The sequence below is a fragment of the Marasmius oreades genome, chromosome 7, assembly GCF_018924745.1.
Source record: "Marasmius oreades isolate 03SP1 chromosome 7, whole genome shotgun sequence".
Taxonomy (NCBI): Eukaryota; Fungi; Basidiomycota; class Agaricomycetes; order Agaricales; family Marasmiaceae; genus Marasmius; species Marasmius oreades.
Window position 1 is genome coordinate 732,107 of NC_057329.1, and position 16,250 is coordinate 748,356.

General features: G+C 45.7%; 8 protein-coding genes across 8 annotated transcripts; 1 reads left to right on the forward strand and 7 right to left on the reverse strand.

The window, feature by feature from the left end:
• Positions 1–625: 625 nt before the first annotated feature.
• On the reverse strand, positions 626–3,745 carry E1B28_010938 (uncharacterized protein). The gene is made up of 5 exons (XM_043155925.1): positions 3,570–3,745; positions 3,294–3,509; positions 2,499–2,584; positions 1,247–2,442; positions 626–1,186 (listed from the first exon to the last, which is right to left on the reverse strand). The coding sequence occupies exons 3-5, from the start codon at positions 2,546–2,548 to the stop codon at positions 1,053–1,055; spliced, it is 1,380 nt and encodes a 459-aa protein (XP_043005709.1). The 5' UTR covers positions 2,549–2,584; positions 3,294–3,509; positions 3,570–3,745; the 3' UTR covers positions 626–1,052.
• A 1,681-nt stretch (positions 3,746–5,426) lies between these two features.
• E1B28_010939 (uncharacterized protein) lies at positions 5,427–6,785 on the reverse strand (the record flags this gene model as incomplete). The annotated part of the gene is made up of 5 exons (XM_043155926.1): positions 5,427–5,453; positions 5,516–5,727; positions 5,781–5,894; positions 5,960–6,525; positions 6,586–6,785. 5 exons carry the CDS (start codon positions 6,783–6,785, stop codon positions 5,427–5,429), a joined length of 1,119 nt encoding a protein of 372 aa, XP_043005710.1.
• Positions 6,786–6,788: 3 nt separating this feature from the next.
• Positions 6,789–7,399, reverse strand: E1B28_010940 (uncharacterized protein; the record flags this gene model as incomplete). The annotated part of the gene is made up of 4 exons (XM_043155927.1): positions 6,789–6,851; positions 6,910–6,993; positions 7,052–7,295; positions 7,359–7,399. 4 exons carry the CDS (start codon positions 7,397–7,399, stop codon positions 6,789–6,791), a joined length of 432 nt encoding a protein of 143 aa, XP_043005711.1.
• Positions 7,400–10,126: 2,727 nt separating this feature from the next.
• On the reverse strand, positions 10,127–10,955 carry E1B28_010941 (uncharacterized protein; the record flags this gene model as incomplete). The annotated part of the gene is made up of 2 exons (XM_043155928.1): positions 10,127–10,402; positions 10,461–10,955. The coding sequence occupies 2 exons, from the start codon at positions 10,953–10,955 to the stop codon at positions 10,127–10,129; spliced, it is 771 nt and encodes a 256-aa protein (XP_043005712.1).
• Positions 10,956–11,036: 81 nt separating this feature from the next.
• On the reverse strand, positions 11,037–11,638 carry E1B28_010942 (uncharacterized protein; the record flags this gene model as incomplete). The annotated part of the gene is made up of 3 exons (XM_043155929.1): positions 11,037–11,250; positions 11,316–11,509; positions 11,561–11,638. The coding sequence occupies 3 exons, from the start codon at positions 11,636–11,638 to the stop codon at positions 11,037–11,039; spliced, it is 486 nt and encodes a 161-aa protein (XP_043005713.1).
• A 630-nt stretch (positions 11,639–12,268) lies between these two features.
• Positions 12,269–12,534, reverse strand: E1B28_010943 (uncharacterized protein; the record flags this gene model as incomplete). The annotated part of the gene is made up of 2 exons (XM_043155930.1): positions 12,269–12,403; positions 12,466–12,534. 2 exons carry the CDS (start codon positions 12,532–12,534, stop codon positions 12,269–12,271), a joined length of 204 nt encoding a protein of 67 aa, XP_043005714.1.
• A 382-nt stretch (positions 12,535–12,916) lies between these two features.
• Positions 12,917–14,189, reverse strand: E1B28_010944 (uncharacterized protein; the record flags this gene model as incomplete). Its single annotated transcript, XM_043155931.1, has 6 exons — positions 12,917–13,138; positions 13,197–13,332; positions 13,387–13,567; positions 13,618–13,784; positions 13,836–14,002; positions 14,049–14,189. 6 exons carry the CDS (start codon positions 14,187–14,189, stop codon positions 12,917–12,919), a joined length of 1,014 nt encoding a protein of 337 aa, XP_043005715.1.
• Positions 14,190–14,454: 265 nt separating this feature from the next.
• On the forward strand, positions 14,455–15,234 carry E1B28_010945 (uncharacterized protein; the record flags this gene model as incomplete). The annotated part of the gene is made up of 3 exons (XM_043155932.1): positions 14,455–14,582; positions 14,634–14,650; positions 14,714–15,234. The coding sequence occupies 3 exons, from the start codon at positions 14,455–14,457 to the stop codon at positions 15,232–15,234; spliced, it is 666 nt and encodes a 221-aa protein (XP_043005716.1).
• Between the last annotated feature and the right edge of the window lie 1,016 nt (positions 15,235–16,250).

Below are 16,250 nucleotides of genomic sequence, written 5' to 3' on the forward strand. Positions count from 1 at the left end.
CATGACATGTCAGCCTAACCATCTTGTTCTCCAGGGGAGTCCTTTGAAGCTGCCTGGACAGCTGTACATTTGAGAGATCCTCCGCAAGTTGTCGTAGGTGACGCTAGTGGCAGTTAGAAGTTATTTAACCTAGCAGATCATAATAAACAGCGGAGTTTGCGGAGCCCCACAGGCGGCTTTATCGGGCCGCTGTGACCGTTCCTGCCTAGTATGTCAAAGCTGCTGGCTGTACTTGCTTCTGCCCTCAAAGAACAAGTTCTGTAGCGCATACCATTGGACCCCGAGTTGGATTTTCCTGAGTCAGGAATGAAAACGATGAAAAATTTTTTAAGCCTTTGGTCAAAGAGTTCGGGTAAATCGGACATTGAAATATGTGGCTTACTCACCACCCTGTTCTTGTTCTTGCCTATCTCCTTAGAATACTGAGGCGAAAGCGCGATTCACTGCAAAGATCCACAGATGGCCCAGTGGTATCCGGTGCTGACGCGACTGCTTAGTACTTTCAAAGTCACTTGTACTTAGGTGGGCGTAGGCATATCAAAGCCCCCCGCCGACTCAAAGATCCGATAATGCAATTCAAAGAACTCCGAAATCGAACAAGAAGCACTCCAGCGGCCAGCCACACAACTGCCTTTTTGACATTTGGCCTTCTTACCATACGGACCTGTCAAGAAAAGGTGTAAAGAGAACGTACAGAGAAAAAAAAAATACAGCATTCAATGTATACGAGATTATAAAAACAAGTCGAAGTGCGTTAGCGAGTAAAAATATTGTAAGTTACTAGGCGTTAAACAGCTTTAACGTGGGTATCGAAAAGATGGATATATGAAAAAGATAAAAAAGATAATCTAGCAGGATGGCAGGGCGTAATTCGAATGATCACACGTTGAAGGAACCAAGTTAATGAGGCAGAATTAAGGGAAGATTTGGAAACGCGAACCCGGCAAAAAAACAAAAGTTCGGAGACGGGATAAAAGAGACAACGAGGCAGTGTCCTACAGAGTCCTGAATTGATAGTCTGACTATGTCTAATGACCTCTTTGATGCGAGTGTTAGGTCTCGAGGATTGGTTTAATTTTAGCACGACAAGTGTTCTGGTGCCTTTCTCGTACGTGTAAGGTGGTAAAAGCTTTATCACAGGTATTGCAACGGAATTGTCTTATGCCCAGGTGCGAATTGAGGTGGTCTACCATGATGTCGTCAGCCTGAAACTGCCGAGGGGAACTGATAGCAAGAAACTACTCACTCCTCAAATTCTGCTTCGTGGTAAAGGTCGATTCGCAATTGGGTTCTGTACACTTGAATTTGGCGGTCTTCTTCCTGCGATCTGTACTCGCCTTCACAATGGCGGGCGACCCGACGTTCCTCCGATAGTCACCCCCAGTGATGGTCACATCATGAGAGAAAGGTGTATCATGATGCTGACGGCTCGTGGGAGGTCTTGCCTCACTCGAAGAGTCGTACGAAGGACTCGGATCGCGAGACCGGCTGTAGTGAGAGTAACCATCTGACAGCTCGTGTGAAGAGAAGTAGCCGTCACTGTCGGAGATGTCGCCGTTGAACGAGCTAGAGCTCGAGATGACACTAGAGGATCTCGGCCTGCGATTGGAGCAATTAGGTTGCAGGGACACCGTTCCTTCAAAGTCGGAAGTATCGTTAGCCACAAAGCTACTGGAGCGACTGGAATGCCCATTCCGACCATAAGGGAGATGTCGGCCTCCACCGTGGTAAGGCGGCATACGAAAACGAGATCGTCCTCTCGATGGTTCAATGCTAGTTGTAGGCACCGTGAGGGAGTCGCGACGACTGTGTCCGATATTCTGTGGACTCAAGTAATCAAAAGAGCGAAGAGACCCGCTATCGGAGGCGTAGTCTGACGAAAGCGGGGGAGTAGATGGGTTGACAGATCCGTAAGGCGCCTCTAATCCGCGGTCGCATTGGATGCTCAACGTAGGCCTGCCCCCCACAGGAGAATGACTGTGCGAGGTGAAAGGGGAGGATCCAGCTGGTAAATGAGGATATGTGCGACCAGCAGAAAGAGCCGAATGAGCCGAATCCTCGGCGGAACTATAACCCTGCTCGACGCACGTCGAGACGGAATGAGGGGCACTTTGAGAGTATGAAACAGAGAGAGGGAAAGAAGTGGTTTCCTCAGCCGACGTGTAACCTGGGGAATCGTGGAATGAAGAAGGAGTCGGACGACCCTGGCTAATTTCCAAGCTCGATGCCAACAGTGATCCCAGATCTAAACTGTCGATGTTGCGAGCGTCTTCTAGGGAAATACAACCGACACGGGGGACCGGGAATGTGATTGGGGATTCATTGACGCCTGCGGAGACGGTGTTTGATACACGAATACCAATTAATGACGGGAATCGAGAGGTAAAATCAGGATCCAAGGGGAAACCCTGACTATCCCATCCTCGGTTGGCCTCATCGTATCTGCAACATATTATATCAGTCGAGGTGGATAGATGATGAGGATGAGGTGGGCCTACTCTTCAAAGAAAATTCCAATCTGTTCCGAGTCGTTGAAGTGGGTAGTCATTTGAGTAGTGATTGGGAAAGGGAGAAAAGGGTGGCTCTGCACTACGAGTTCAGTGCTGCTAATATACCAAACACCACCCCAAGTGCATCGCATATGCCGTGAGGAAAGGTCAGACTTCGAGAGGGCGTTTAAATGCACCGCCGATGTGAGGCGCCCAGAAACTAGGCGCTAGCGAGTGGGTGTCGAAACTTTTCAAGCCATACTTGGTAATCGTAAGCCGCACACTCGCCCTTCGCCCGGAAGAGTGTTTTTTCCTGCTAAAGGTAAAGGAATATCTCGAACGCCTGGTAGGCAAGACAACAATGACTTGGTGAGCAGAAAAAAGAATGTCGAGATGGATGCACTCTAGACAGGATCAGACCGAGAGTTTCTTTCTGGACCCCAGAGCCTTGACGCTGGGAAATTCCCGACCGGGCGGTGAGAGGACACGGCAAACATGAGTATCAACGCTGCCCATTGGGCGGAGTGAGTGAAAAACATCAGAAGAATAGCCATGCAAGTGACGGGCTGTTAAGGAGAAGACAGCAGAACTTCCATGACGAAAAAAAAGTGCACGAACGACGGGGGGCGGTGTGTTAGCGCCCCCTTCTTTCCATATGGTGTTCCTCGCTAATAAAAACAGTTCGGGTTCAACGTTCAACCCTTGCTGGAAACATCACAACTCAGTCCATTTTACGGACTGAATAGTGAACAATGCGCAACCTTGGCTGCAAACAGGGTGATTATTGAGTTCATTTTGACTGACCTCGCGTCATATCCAGGGCACGTTCTAGATAACTGTTTCCGAAGGCGGTGTTGAAGGCGTTTTTACCGGGTGTACATAGGTGTTCATTCCGCTAGCAGTGATATCCATCATGGAATCCTGCCCTCATTGAATGAACAAAAGGTGTGAATGGTGGACAGGATGGCAGTGCGCAGAAAGATTCCAGAAGGATTGCAAGTAGCTCGACACCTCTCAACACTGCCAGGAAGCGAATTTGAGCTCAAGTGTAACCAATCATCAATTGTGTTCAATACTTGCCGTTTCCGCAAAAAACTCCTGAACTGCCACTGGTACTGAAGTACTGAACCCCGACCGAGGTCATTACATCAACAGAATCAACCCATGATGATGGATGCTCGAATGAACCTTGTTACTGCCGTTGGCTGAATACAAACCCGAGATTCGTCGATGATGGCAGTTGCGCGAAGAGCGTCGCGTCACATTCCACCGAGGTCACCGACTCACCGCAGCACTTCGACGTTTGACAATACGGTATGATACTATTCAATACGTGTACTTAGTAATGCTAATATACATGAATGAGCGATATCAAAACTCTATGTGGCGTTAACAGCGGTACAATCGATAACGTCGGTTGGGTGAGAAACCTTCAAAGCCTTCCTCCCCGTACGCAGTAGTGCTCGCGAAGATTCCATTTTCTCGCCTCCAACCGACCCTGGTCCTTCCTGTCTTCCTCCTGCACGTCGAGATTGCTTCACCAGCAAACTACGCCCCCCAAAGATATCATATTCCTCTTCCACCGTTCAGCCTCACTCTCATCTACTCCGACTTCGTGCACATTTTCCGTGTCCAGCGTAATCGTTCCCTTTCACATCCATAGTCCAGATAGTACTAGCTCAAACTCAAGCTTTTCGTGATCAGTGGACGTAAGACTCGCAGTTCTATGTCGAACGTGTTCAGAGGGTAAAGATGAGGCTGGGAGTGATTAGCCGTAGGGATGATTCGATATTCTGTACTCCAGTCGTAAGAGAAGCCAGTCGGTCAAAGTGGCTGAAGCGTTGGTTGACAAGCGGCTCTGACGGCGTTGGTTCTTTAGATGTTGAAGATACACGAATCACTGTAGTTGATGTTCAGTCATTGACCGTTGGAATTGAGTTCACTTACTTCAATCCGCCCGCACCCCCACATCCAACGCACTCGCCATTCCACCATGCATCCCACGTCGAACTTTACGACGATTATTCTTTGTAGCCGTGTATGACAGGTTGGGAGAATCTGACATGAGCAAAGGCTAGCACTTGCGTACCGATACATGGCGCCTTTCCTCTGTGATCCAATCGCAGCTATGTTGCCATCTGCGAACCAATTCCAGTAACTTGACTCCACTTCTGCACATCCCCAGACACAAGTTGTCATTAATGATATGACTGGCCTCGATAGAGACGAGCTCGATGTTTATGCTCTGACCGATTCAGTACAAGAGGAGATAGTGTTTTCGGTACAGATGGGACTCGCGGAGAAGATGGGGGTGTGATAGATGGGAATCAAGATGCGGAACGCAACCTAACCCTGGACGATGAATCGATGACAAGCCATAGTTGATGTACAGATGGGCTGGTAAAACGGAGTTTGAAGTTGGGGTAGCTTAGCCTTCCGTCATGGGAGTGTAACGTTGGAGGTGACCTGTGATATCTGGATCCAGCACTGCATTGCTAGAACGGTTGTAACCTTATACCATTAAGGACTCTTCACTTTTTCGGTGGAACTCTAGAGAGTATTCGGTAAACCACCTAACAAATAATAAATTGTAGCTGGTCCACTAGGTTGTTAGTTATTGTGCGGCCTTGTCCAGAACCTCCAAACCAGTATCCTCAGGCGAATTTTGTCTTCACACCCTCCTTCATGCATTCAACCGCCTCTTTCACATCTCTCAAGGGTGGTTCCTCCTTCTGGTCTCTGGCAGTCCATCTGAACCTCTTATGGCTCCTGTTTGCCTTCCAGAATGAGCACAATTTATCCTTCTCTTTTTCAAATTTCTCCAGCAGCGCCCGTTGGTGGTGCACGCGGAGGGAGACCAAAAACATGGCAAATTTGATGGCTTCGCTAGGGTTGGATATGGTCCATTGAGGACAGTTGAGGGTGGCTATGTAAACCTCAAGAGTCATTGAGGGAACTCCGGGACTGACATTGATGGTCAATACTAAGTTACGACGCGAAACAGTAAACTCAATAAAGCGCCCCACCTTTTCTGTTGGCACCTCGCCACAAGCAGATAGAAGTCGGGCTGTGTGCCCAGTCGTAGCGACGGCGAAAACCCAAAAATTGTAGATGCCGAGCATCGCGAGGTACTGGATAGCGGAGGTGAGATGAAAGGATGCTTGATGCACACCTCCACATGGAACATCGAATACTTTGTACTCGAAAAAGAGGAAAGGGAGATTCAAGACCGAAGCAACTGCCAAAATGATTGAGGCCAATAAATGAAACCCGGAATTTCAAAGAACTCACAGTTATCGCTCCGAATTGTGCTGTCTTGTTGACTCGAGGAACCTTGCTGATCAGTGTGAACCGAGAATTTAGTCAAATTCTCCATTGTAGACGTCGTTTCTGGCAACCATGAGGCTGTAGGTAAAGGTGGTCAACCAATTACCCAAGCTCGGATTGGGAAATGAAGAACCACTACTTACCATCAGGAGACATTTTTTTTATTTCTTCAACCAAATCAACAATATATTTATCCATCGCTATGCGCTCAGGATGATTGATTTGGGTGCGTTCATATATCAAAGGTATCTCTTCTTGAAGGATGCCATCTTCCAAGTCCCTCCCAGCTGCAAAAAACCTGAGGTCTTGAACAAGGTCCGGTGGAAGAGAGTCAGCACAGGGCTGCACAGACACAACTGCGTCACAGATGGCTGCATTAAAATCTGTATAAGCACACTCGAGGACATCATTTCGATTCTGTTTGGATTCCCAAATGTCCAAGGCTTCCCTGAGATATTGTTGATTCAACGTGATATCAGTGTGCACTGATTTGAGCGTGTTTGTGAGGTACTCGTGGACTTTGTTCTGGAGTGATTGCTGGAAAGTGTCTGTACTGGAAGGGAAAACAATCTCGGGCACTGTGGAGAAGTATAGAAGGGTGTCCAGGGAAGATGGTACATCGGTCACCTGCACTGATGCCTCATCTTCGGAGCCTGCCTGGAAAAGGTCTTCGATAAGGTTGCGTGGTAGAGGAACAGCCTTTTCCAATCTGGACCAAGAATAGTGAGGTCAGATGGACAAACACGTTGGAATCGTGACTCGGACTTACCTTAGAAGCCCCTCTTTTGAATCAGAAAAAATGAAGCCGACGATGTCATCAAAAGCCAGGCAGCATTCTGCCTCATTCAACATCTTCAACTTCTCCCTCTCAGCAGCTTCATTGGATACTCGGACAATCGCGGAAAAGTTTGACATGAGGATCTTGAGCTCCTCGTCCGTCATCTCCCGAGGGGTTGACATCTTGGCCATGTTTCAAAACACCTTGGACACCGAAGCCTCTAGCACCATATCCTGGTAAAGTCGTACGTCCTGTTCCTGCGATGTAGAATCCGGGATTTGTAATGCTTTACTGATCGCAGAAAAGAACACGAACCTGCATTCCAGAAACAAAGCAATGTTCCTCGAGTCCTAGGGTCATTGATGCGAAGGTGACTCTGTCATCATGAGTGTCCAGACACTGAATACATATAATATATTATCGCCATTGAACCGAAACTGACGACAAGGAGACTCACGATTGAAGGTGGGGGAGGAATGACAACATTGACATACTGATCAAGCACATATTGTAAACTCTCCTCCAACGCTTCATCTGGCAAGCCAAGCGCCTCTGTATATGGGTGTAACGGGTGGCATAGGTAATGAACCAGGCGGTCGCTCAATATCGATAGTGTTGGGCCCATAACTCCAACACGTGCAAACAGTTCTGCCTTCTTGTCTTTATTTAGTGGAAGCCCTGCTTCTTTGTCTGCGGCGATGCTGTAAGAATGCCAGATGAGTCAGCGTTCAAACACTCATGCAGGGTGGCAGTGGGGTGCTCACGAAGATGCTGGCCGGTTCTTTCGTGACTTAACCCTGTACATCAGAGAAAACCTACTTTACTAATTAGTACTAATCTGTACTAATCCAAAACTAATTTCTATTAATTCGTACTAATCACTAATTGACACTAATTGGCACTAATTGGCACTAATTGGGCAAAAAGTTATATGAGTTTTTCCATAAGTAATCACCCAGAAAATCATACTTTATATATTAGTAGTAATTAGTAATAATTAGTAATAATCTGTACTAATCCAAAACTAATTGATACTAATCCAAAACTAATTTCTATTAATTGATACTAATCACTAATTGACACTAATTGGCACTAATTGGGCAAAAAGTTATATGAGTTTTTCCATAAGTAATCACCCAAAATGGTAGAGAAAACCACACTTTATATACTAATCACTAATTGGGGCAATTGGGGCAAAAGGTTTGCATAGGTTATTACACAGAATTGCAGGGGTAAATTAGATTTATATTAGAAGACAGTGTAGTAAGAGTTTCTATCACTGAAGACATTTACAAAGAAAGCAGAACACTGGTCTAAAACAGTACTTGAAGTCCATTCTGATGGTACTACTAGGCCAAACTATTATTTTTCGCTTTTTTAGCATTTTTTTGCCTAGGGGGGTCAGCTGTCACTTCTAAGGTCCAAAAATTGGTAGGCAGGCTGTTACATATATCCAGAACATTCCCCCAAATTCCCTGTGATTCAATATTTGATTTGCCTTCTTTATTGAATATCTATTATTTCCAATATTTGGGCATAAAATATTTTCATTTATATTGTCACAGGGAAACATCCTATCATCAATCTGATTGTGGATTTGGATTCTGCACCCAAAAACACATACTACCACCCATCTCACCCATTTCTATCACCTACCTTACTCAGACAGTGCTGGATTGATCAGAAATTGAATCACACCAGAGTATCAATTCTGGGAGGGGTGGGAGAGCTTAGCTAACCTCATAGTCAAATTTAGAGGGTCAGGAAACCCTAGAAACCAGCCCAGGATTACACAAAATGGATCAGTTTTCATTGAAATAAATGGATATTATTTCCGATATTTTGGAATAAATTTTATTTATTTATAGTGCAGTAGGGAGACATCCTATCATCAAGCTGATTGGAAATTCGAGTTCAGCACCCAAAAATACATAGTTCTACCCACCTCCAATATTTTTATCATCAACCATGGTTATACAGTGCTGAAATGGTTAAAATTCTGGCCAAACAATGATATCAATTCAGGGAGTGGTGGGAAAAAATAAATAAGGCCAGAATCAGATTCAGAGGGTCAAAGAACCCTAGAAAACATCCCAGATGAACATGGATTGAATCAGTTCTCATTAAAATACATGATATACACTGTTTTGCAACACAGTACAAGCACTATCTCTTCAAGGAGTGATGGGAACAATTAGATAAGCTCAAAATCGAATTCAGGGGGTAGAAAAACCCCCAAAACCACCCCAGAATCATCTAAATTGACCAGGAACTGATGAAATACAAGTTACCGCTTATATGGGGTACCCGCCGGTGTAACACAATCATAACTGCTAGCACCAGGTTCAATCCCGGTCTAAGGAAAATTATAAGTATAAGCACCGTTACTACTATAACCTTATTGTAACTCTTTAATAGGATATATATAAGTATATCTATTATATTTGTATGCATAGTGGACTTAGAAAAAATTTCGGACTTGAAAAATTTCGGACAAGTGTAGTTCTAATACTAATAAATGTAAGTAAGTAAGTAAAATTAGTTAGGTTCTACTTCAAAATATCATAGTATAGTATACTAATAAAACAGTACACTATGTAGTATATAGTATAGTAATAAAATAATACACTATACAGAAGTATGTACAATTTATTTACCTACTAATGCCTACTAATTAGTATGAATTAGTATGAATTCATACTAATTAGTACTAATTCATACTAATTGAATTAGTGCCAATTAGTATCGATTATTATTAATTAGTACTAATTCATACTAATTAATAAATCTGGATTTTCCAGATGTATGCAACTTCAATTGAATATCTGGTGGACAGGTGAGATCTTGTGTGGGTGTTACATGAGCCATGAATACTTACTCGGGCTTTCCTTGGTTGCGCAGTCTAATATGGGCCATGGCTTGTTAGTACACAGCATGTTCATAACTTGTTGCAACGTGCGCTTACTTTTCCAGAAAACAAGGCTCCGCTCCCTCTGGAATGACCCTTCAAGAAAGGGTGATTAATCCAAGGTGGCTGGAGGATGTGGATGCTAGACGCACTCGAAGATACCCGTACTCTGGGGCGAGTTCTTGGAACTGGCAGTCCTGTTTCCGAATCCCCAAATGGATATGTATGTGTATGAGAAGATCGTTGACCACATACCAAGAACATACTTCTCGTGTGGTACCAGTGGCAGATGTCTTTTCATTCCTTCACCACCACACAAACGGTAAACCCATTAGCATATGACTGCATACGCCACTTTAAAACACGTACGCTGTCCTGCAATGAATAATAATCAGCAACAAGCATTGAAGAACAAGAAGGACACACATCTGCTCTCTCATGCCAGGCAAGCCGGGACTTGCATCAGAGGATGGTCGAGAGCTGTCTTGACTTTAGAGCAGGACATCAGCACAATAAGCACGCAGTCATAATTGGGGTACCCGTTACCGGGCCTAGCTATTAAGCGTGAAAGAGCAAAAATGAATAGCAACGGAAAGCAGTGAGACCTTGTTTTTGGATGATGGCTTACCATTGTTCGGATATCCATTTTTGGAAATGGTATTCACGTTCTTCACGTTCTTCATCCAGTAAGGAATCAACTTGCCACGCCAATGACCGTAGCTGACCCAAAACCTGAGGGCTGTTGCCCCTTGCGTTATAGGATGATGCCAATAAAACAGGTGTTACCTCTAAAAGATAGGTAGTGAAGCAACGAAGTGAACTATAAACGCTCAAATCGAAAGCCCCACAACCATGGTCTAGGCGTCGAAAACATGGCGAGTACGCAAGATGAGCCTCAATCTAGGGATTCACGAGTCAGAACGATAGCATACCCTTTTACGGTGTTTACTGTACCCACACAGCCATGGGAGGGCGACGCAGCCAACCATCCATAGACCACCTGGATCTCGCACTCCAGGGGATCAAACGACAGCCCCAGAAGAGGAGAAGACACCCCAAAAATTCGGCGATGCATCAGGGCACTCACCATGATACTGCAGATCTGTCTGCGTGTACCGACACAGAGGAGGGGGAAGTAAAGGACATCCTGCGAGTGACGCGCGAGAAGATGGAGGTTTTTTAAGAGGAGAACATCAGGATCTTTCTCAGAACCAGAGTTTGACCCGTCGTGAGGCTCGTAGCTCTCGCATTCGTGACCACGCACACGACTAGAGGTAGTGTCTATACGATCATAAGCTGATTCCCGCTCGCAGGAGCTTAATTTAACGGAATCCACGCCAACCAGATTAGACGCTGGCTTTCCTGGGAATAAGGGTGGATTTGCTGGGTAACATGGGGGCATGTCGAGATCTGCTACAGGTTGGACAAGCAAGGTAGTAAATTCCGTATCCATATGGTTATTATTCCACGACGCCTTTGAGGAAATGTAGGAATTCGGCGAGTCCCTGGGATGAGCAGAGGGCGTGGCATGATCTTAGTTAACGTCTGAGTCAGAGACTTCAGGTCCCTCTCCTTCATACGACGATTCAGGCGTAGTTCCGCTAGACAGGACGCCCCCCTCCAACAAACTGGCAGTAGGGATAGGAGAAAATACGATAGAGGTGGCTTTGGAAGTGCCGCGTAGAAATTTGGTCGCTGGTGCATGAACGTTGCAAGGATAGACGGCTCGTGCATAGAGAGGTTCGAAGCTAAATGTGAAGGCTAGAAATGAATGACTGCGATTATTTCAGTTTCGTGGTTGATGATCACGCACCAAGCCTTTATTTGCGGTGCGGCCTTTTGAATAATGTTTCCTGCAAACGGTCCGAGAATGCTTGTTTTGGGGTCAGGTCCGTCTGGAGAGAGAAAATCCCCTTCTAGAACAGTGCATAGCCGTTTAAACGTCGAATCGACGCAGTGGAACGCAGAGGGATATCGAACGGCAGTAGATTCAATGAGTTCGTGGTTCTAAAGTGTAGGATAGGTATAAAAAAATAGTTGACTATAAGCTGAACTCACTGAGAGACGTGAGAGAGGCTCAGTAAGTTCCCGGAGATGGTCAGGCCATTCCATATAACATTCGATGAAATGAGGCATTATTGGAGTCAACTCGGGTTGCAGAAACTCGGTGCTTCGTGTCGAGTGCATGATTGTGCGGTTGATTTCACCACGAATGCAGAAGGAGATCCAGCTTCCGCGCAATTCAGTAACAAAACTGGTTAAGAATTCGAAAAGTGTTCGTGGTGGTGGTTGTGTAATCTTACATCACAAAAATCGGGGGGACTGGGTACGGGTTTATCCTAGCATGTCTTCTCCAAGATTATGTGTCATTACTCTGTCAGCTGACGTAGGGTATTATCTGGGATTATACGGGCTTGTAGAAGAGCGGTAAAATAAAATGTATTTGCCGTGGTACGTCTTGTTGTTGCTCACTTCGAATCTCAGTGTAATGGGACCTGTAATTTGCAGGAGTAAAAGGGTATGAACGAGGAAATTTGAGTACAATAATTAATATCAAGTGCCATTTTATCCGAGTCTATTCCAATCCTTCAATCTTTCCTTATAATTCTATCCAGCCTCATTACATGTAGAGCACGAGCTGACACAACGCCTTTCTCGTGCTGTCTTCCATGGGTATATCGAAGTCCATAAACTGTAATCCTTCACCAAGTGCATCGTTGAATTCATCTCTGTCGATGTGTTGGATATCTTCGGGCTCGTCGTCCGCTATCGCATTTTTCCCTTCGCTTCTTCTTCAACAGCAGGTTTCCCCTTCTGACGAGATGATTCATACTTCCGGTTATGTTCCCATATTATCGAGTTGAGTGACACCCTTCCGAAAATGGTTGTACCAGGCCAGACCTTTGAGAAAGGGCATAGTCAAAGTGTCGTAGAAAACATGGGGAAAGATTGAGATTACACACCTGCATCTTCCTCTTGGCAGTAGTTGCAGGGTACAAGACACTTTTCATGGATTTTGCTTGCCACTCCATTCTGGTCGAGCTCATTTTGCAGGTGCAGCGGTGTAAAAAGGTATAGCATAGTCTTCATCATTGTTGATAGCACGTAAGTAAAACTGTAGTGTCGTTGTCGCATAGAATGAAGAAATTGCAGCCCAAACAATGATGAAATCCACATATTCTGCTTAGAGCTGGAGGCATGCTGAAAGTTAACAATAAGAACTGGATATAGAGGATATACTAACGCACCTCAGAATCAACGACGCGTCGCGCGCCCTGAATTCATCCAAAATCAACATTGACTGGAAACTTCAACCTCGTCGAATTACAGCGCAAAGACTGAGATATATGCTAAGCTCTAGATAGCAAAGGTTGTATCAAGATTTCAGACAGAATTCCGACAGAAGGAAGGCAGCTAGGAAGCAGAAACGTTGCCACGTCGAGGAGCAGAATCAGCGAAATGCGAAACTGTGGTGATACCAAGGAGTGAAGCGATGTGCTTCTTTGATGACTCTCTGCCTGTCTTATTGTGGCATTGATGTTTCCTGGGTGGTGGCCCATCTTCGCTGCCTGAATGGCTGCTTTCGCCCACATAGTCGAGAGTCGAGGAGGAAGACGTGAGGATATGCTTCAATGTCTGGCATAGAAACTCGGAATGTTAGTGACTTATGCGAGTACGAGAATTGAAGACACACCCGGACCAGTAAAACTGACTTCAAAAACCCTTTGCGGAAATTGTTTGGATCGCCAGAATAACCAGCATACAGCAGCCGCAGATAAAGTTCGTGAGTTGGGAAATCTGGATGGAGATCTCGAATCTTTTGGCAAACACTGAAGAAAAATAATTCAGTACATCCTGTTGAGTCAGGAAAGCAGAAATTTTACTCAGGATCATCCCAGTTGTAGTCGATTGGAGTGAGGAGTCGCCCTGTCATCGAATTTTGAAAACCCCGCCCTTCACGGGTGTGAGGATTGAATATTGACGAACGCGGCTCGACATAGTCACCCGCAATGAGATCGTTCTTGTCGATACCGTTAAGCCAGTTGGCCACCTCTGTTTTAGTCGCTTGATGTCGTCGCTCCGAGCCTCGTTGGCATGCCTTTCCCACCACATACAAACAAGTACATCCGTGACCCAGTGTGACAGCGCTTGTCCTTGCTCATCAGCATCACTCACAGTCTTGAGGCGGTCGAGATATCCCTCGCCTTCCAAAACACGGCTCAAGAGCAATCTCCCGAAGAGCTTTACAAGGCTTTTGAAGGACTCAAAGTTCCTATCCTGCCTAAATACTACAGTAAATCTTGGTCTATAGTTCTCAATAAAACGAACTCACTCTCTTTCCAGTTCTTTCTCTTCATCTGAAAGTGCTGAACGAATCTGTTCATGGCCGTCAGCAGATGCGCGCCGATCATTTTCGTCGACAATTGCTTTCAGTGGCACGCGCAGTGTGACAACTTTCCTGATACCACGAGCCAATGTGGTTTCGCATATGCAAGTACTCTGGTCAACGATGGACAAAGCCCCAGAAACGAAGGATCAGAACTACCTCAGTTGCATCGCGTTTTTTGCGGTCTTGTATTGTTTTAATTTCATCTTCAAGTTGGATGATACGATGCTTGAGATGGGGAACGACTGGCCCACCCTCAGAATGAGATGGAGAAAGTTGGGAAGGAGATGGAGAAGACATCGGAGAGGAAGGATGGGAAGGGTAAAGGTGGGTTCTTAGACTTTGACTATGCAACCATCTGCACTCTTATCGACCCACTTGATATTGTTTCCTGAACCAGGCCGTCTTCACTGGCGTACAAAAAGACAACGTCTGGTGACGCAACTTGAAGTTGGGGCCACATGGGGTCGCTGTGGAGTTGGGCAGGGTTGGACGGAGTATGTTCATAAAAGGTGCGCGTAACCTCCATTAAATGGCTCAAACCAACCCTCACAATCACCTAGCAATGCCAGTGGGTCATTCAAAGCGAGAATCATCGTCGGACCTCAATGAGAGAGTGCACAAGCGGCTGCGTCTGAATTGTCAGTTACCGGAAAGCCCGGTAGAGATGTCGGGCTGCAGGTTGAAGACCCCGTACATATCAAAACCGTCTTCAGACCGTACACACTGACATCTAATTTACAGAGAGCCAAAATCAAGAAGTGCGTTTGTTGGGCCAACCTATGATTCTTCCATCCATAGGCTAACTTTTTGTCTGCTCTTAGCTCCCTCTAAAGGCCCGTTGACAATGTATCGCACCATCCAACAGAAACATGGATCACATGCTGCCCTTTTCTATTACCGACGTCTCCCTTCACCAACCCACACCCAATATCCGCAACTTCATTGTGCTTATGGTCGCTCATCAGCTGCAATCCTTCTTTCACCATCCGACGGCCTGTCCCAACACAATTCTAAGCCAAATGTCTGGAAATGGTGGGAGGAGCGACTGCCAAGAAGCCCAGCTGAATCTCCGTCGGGGTGCCGAGCGAGACTCCTGTGCAAACCAAATTCAGGATCTACCACTAGCTTAGCCGGACAACAACCGTTCCACGGCTCCTTTGTGCAGGGGCTCAAGCTAGAATTGAAACAAGAACGGGAGCATGTAGACAAGTTGCAAAGCCGTGTGGAGGAACTGGAGAGCCATGTAGATGAAATGGGCTGTCGTCTTGAAGACCTAGAGAGCCGTTGGGATGACATCGACTGGCGTCTCGAAGACCTGGGAAGCCGCTGGGATGAGATGTAAAGTGACGTGTGGAGGTCTTGTGTATGTACACTGTCCATGTACTACTTAGCCTGCTGCCGTGAGGCCTAATACACCTATTACTCTACCTACCCTACCGACATTTTTCCAAGATGGTCACCACTGATACATCTCACAGGCTGACAAGTCATATCCTGTTATCGAACTGTAGAAGACCTACAGTTCAATGATACACCGTTGAACACTCATAGCATAAAGGCACCTGGCTTATCTTAGTTCACTACATCAGCTAAATTATAATCCTATGAGATAATCAAACAGGAAAATTACTGAGGAGCTATACACCATGATGACAGAGTTCGAAAACAGGCAAGAAATGAGCCCCACAGGTGCCGTACGGGAGATCATTCAAGGGTTGACAACATGTAGTATTCCTGCTAAAAATATGTCGTAAACTTATATTGAACTGGTAATATGACGAGCAAAAGATAACAGATTTTCTTGGAGTATCGGTTTCCATCATCCTGGCATGCAACGACAACACATGTAACGTTAAATCTTATTCCCCGGTTTTTTGTGATGTGAGAAATAGCAGCGTTAGTCACTGCGACTGATCCAACCGGATGCGGAGAGGCGAGGAAATGCTGGTTTGTGAAGGTATGAGACTGAGAAAGGGAAGGTAGGTGCACGGAATCATATGAAGGGCCGGCTGGAAACCAGCTGAAGCTTTCCTGACTCGAGGCAGAAGTGGGGGATGAGAATGACCAGCTTGAGGTTGAGTGAATACTTGGTTCAGAGGGGCTTGTGGGCGAGTAAACCCAAGTGTTGCGCGCTGGTAGGACATTGAGCAGAGCGATAGTGGTGAGGGTCCGCGGGTATTTGTAAGATGCTGTGAATAGGATTGGTGTTATAGTATCATTGTGAACAAGAGTAAGGAGATCCATGCTCACATAGTTAAACAATGTGAACAATGTTCTGGGCTGTATGATTGTCCATGATAAGGGCACCCTTCGTAGGAAACAAAGCGTCAAAACAAGGCGATGAAAGCCGGTGTAGAA

Coding starts and splice junctions, on each gene's coding strand:
- E1B28_010938 (XM_043155925.1), bottom strand. CDS start 2,548: ATGACTACCCACTTCAACGACTCGGAACAGATTGGAATTTTCTTTGAA. Junction 2,443..2,498: donor ATTGGAATTTTCTTTGAAGA/GTAGGCCCACCT, acceptor AATATGTTGCAG/ATACGATGAGGCCAACCGAG. Junction 1,187..1,246: donor CACGAAGCAGAATTTGAGGA/GTGAGTAGTTTC, acceptor ACATCATGGTAG/ACCACCTCAATTCGCACCTG.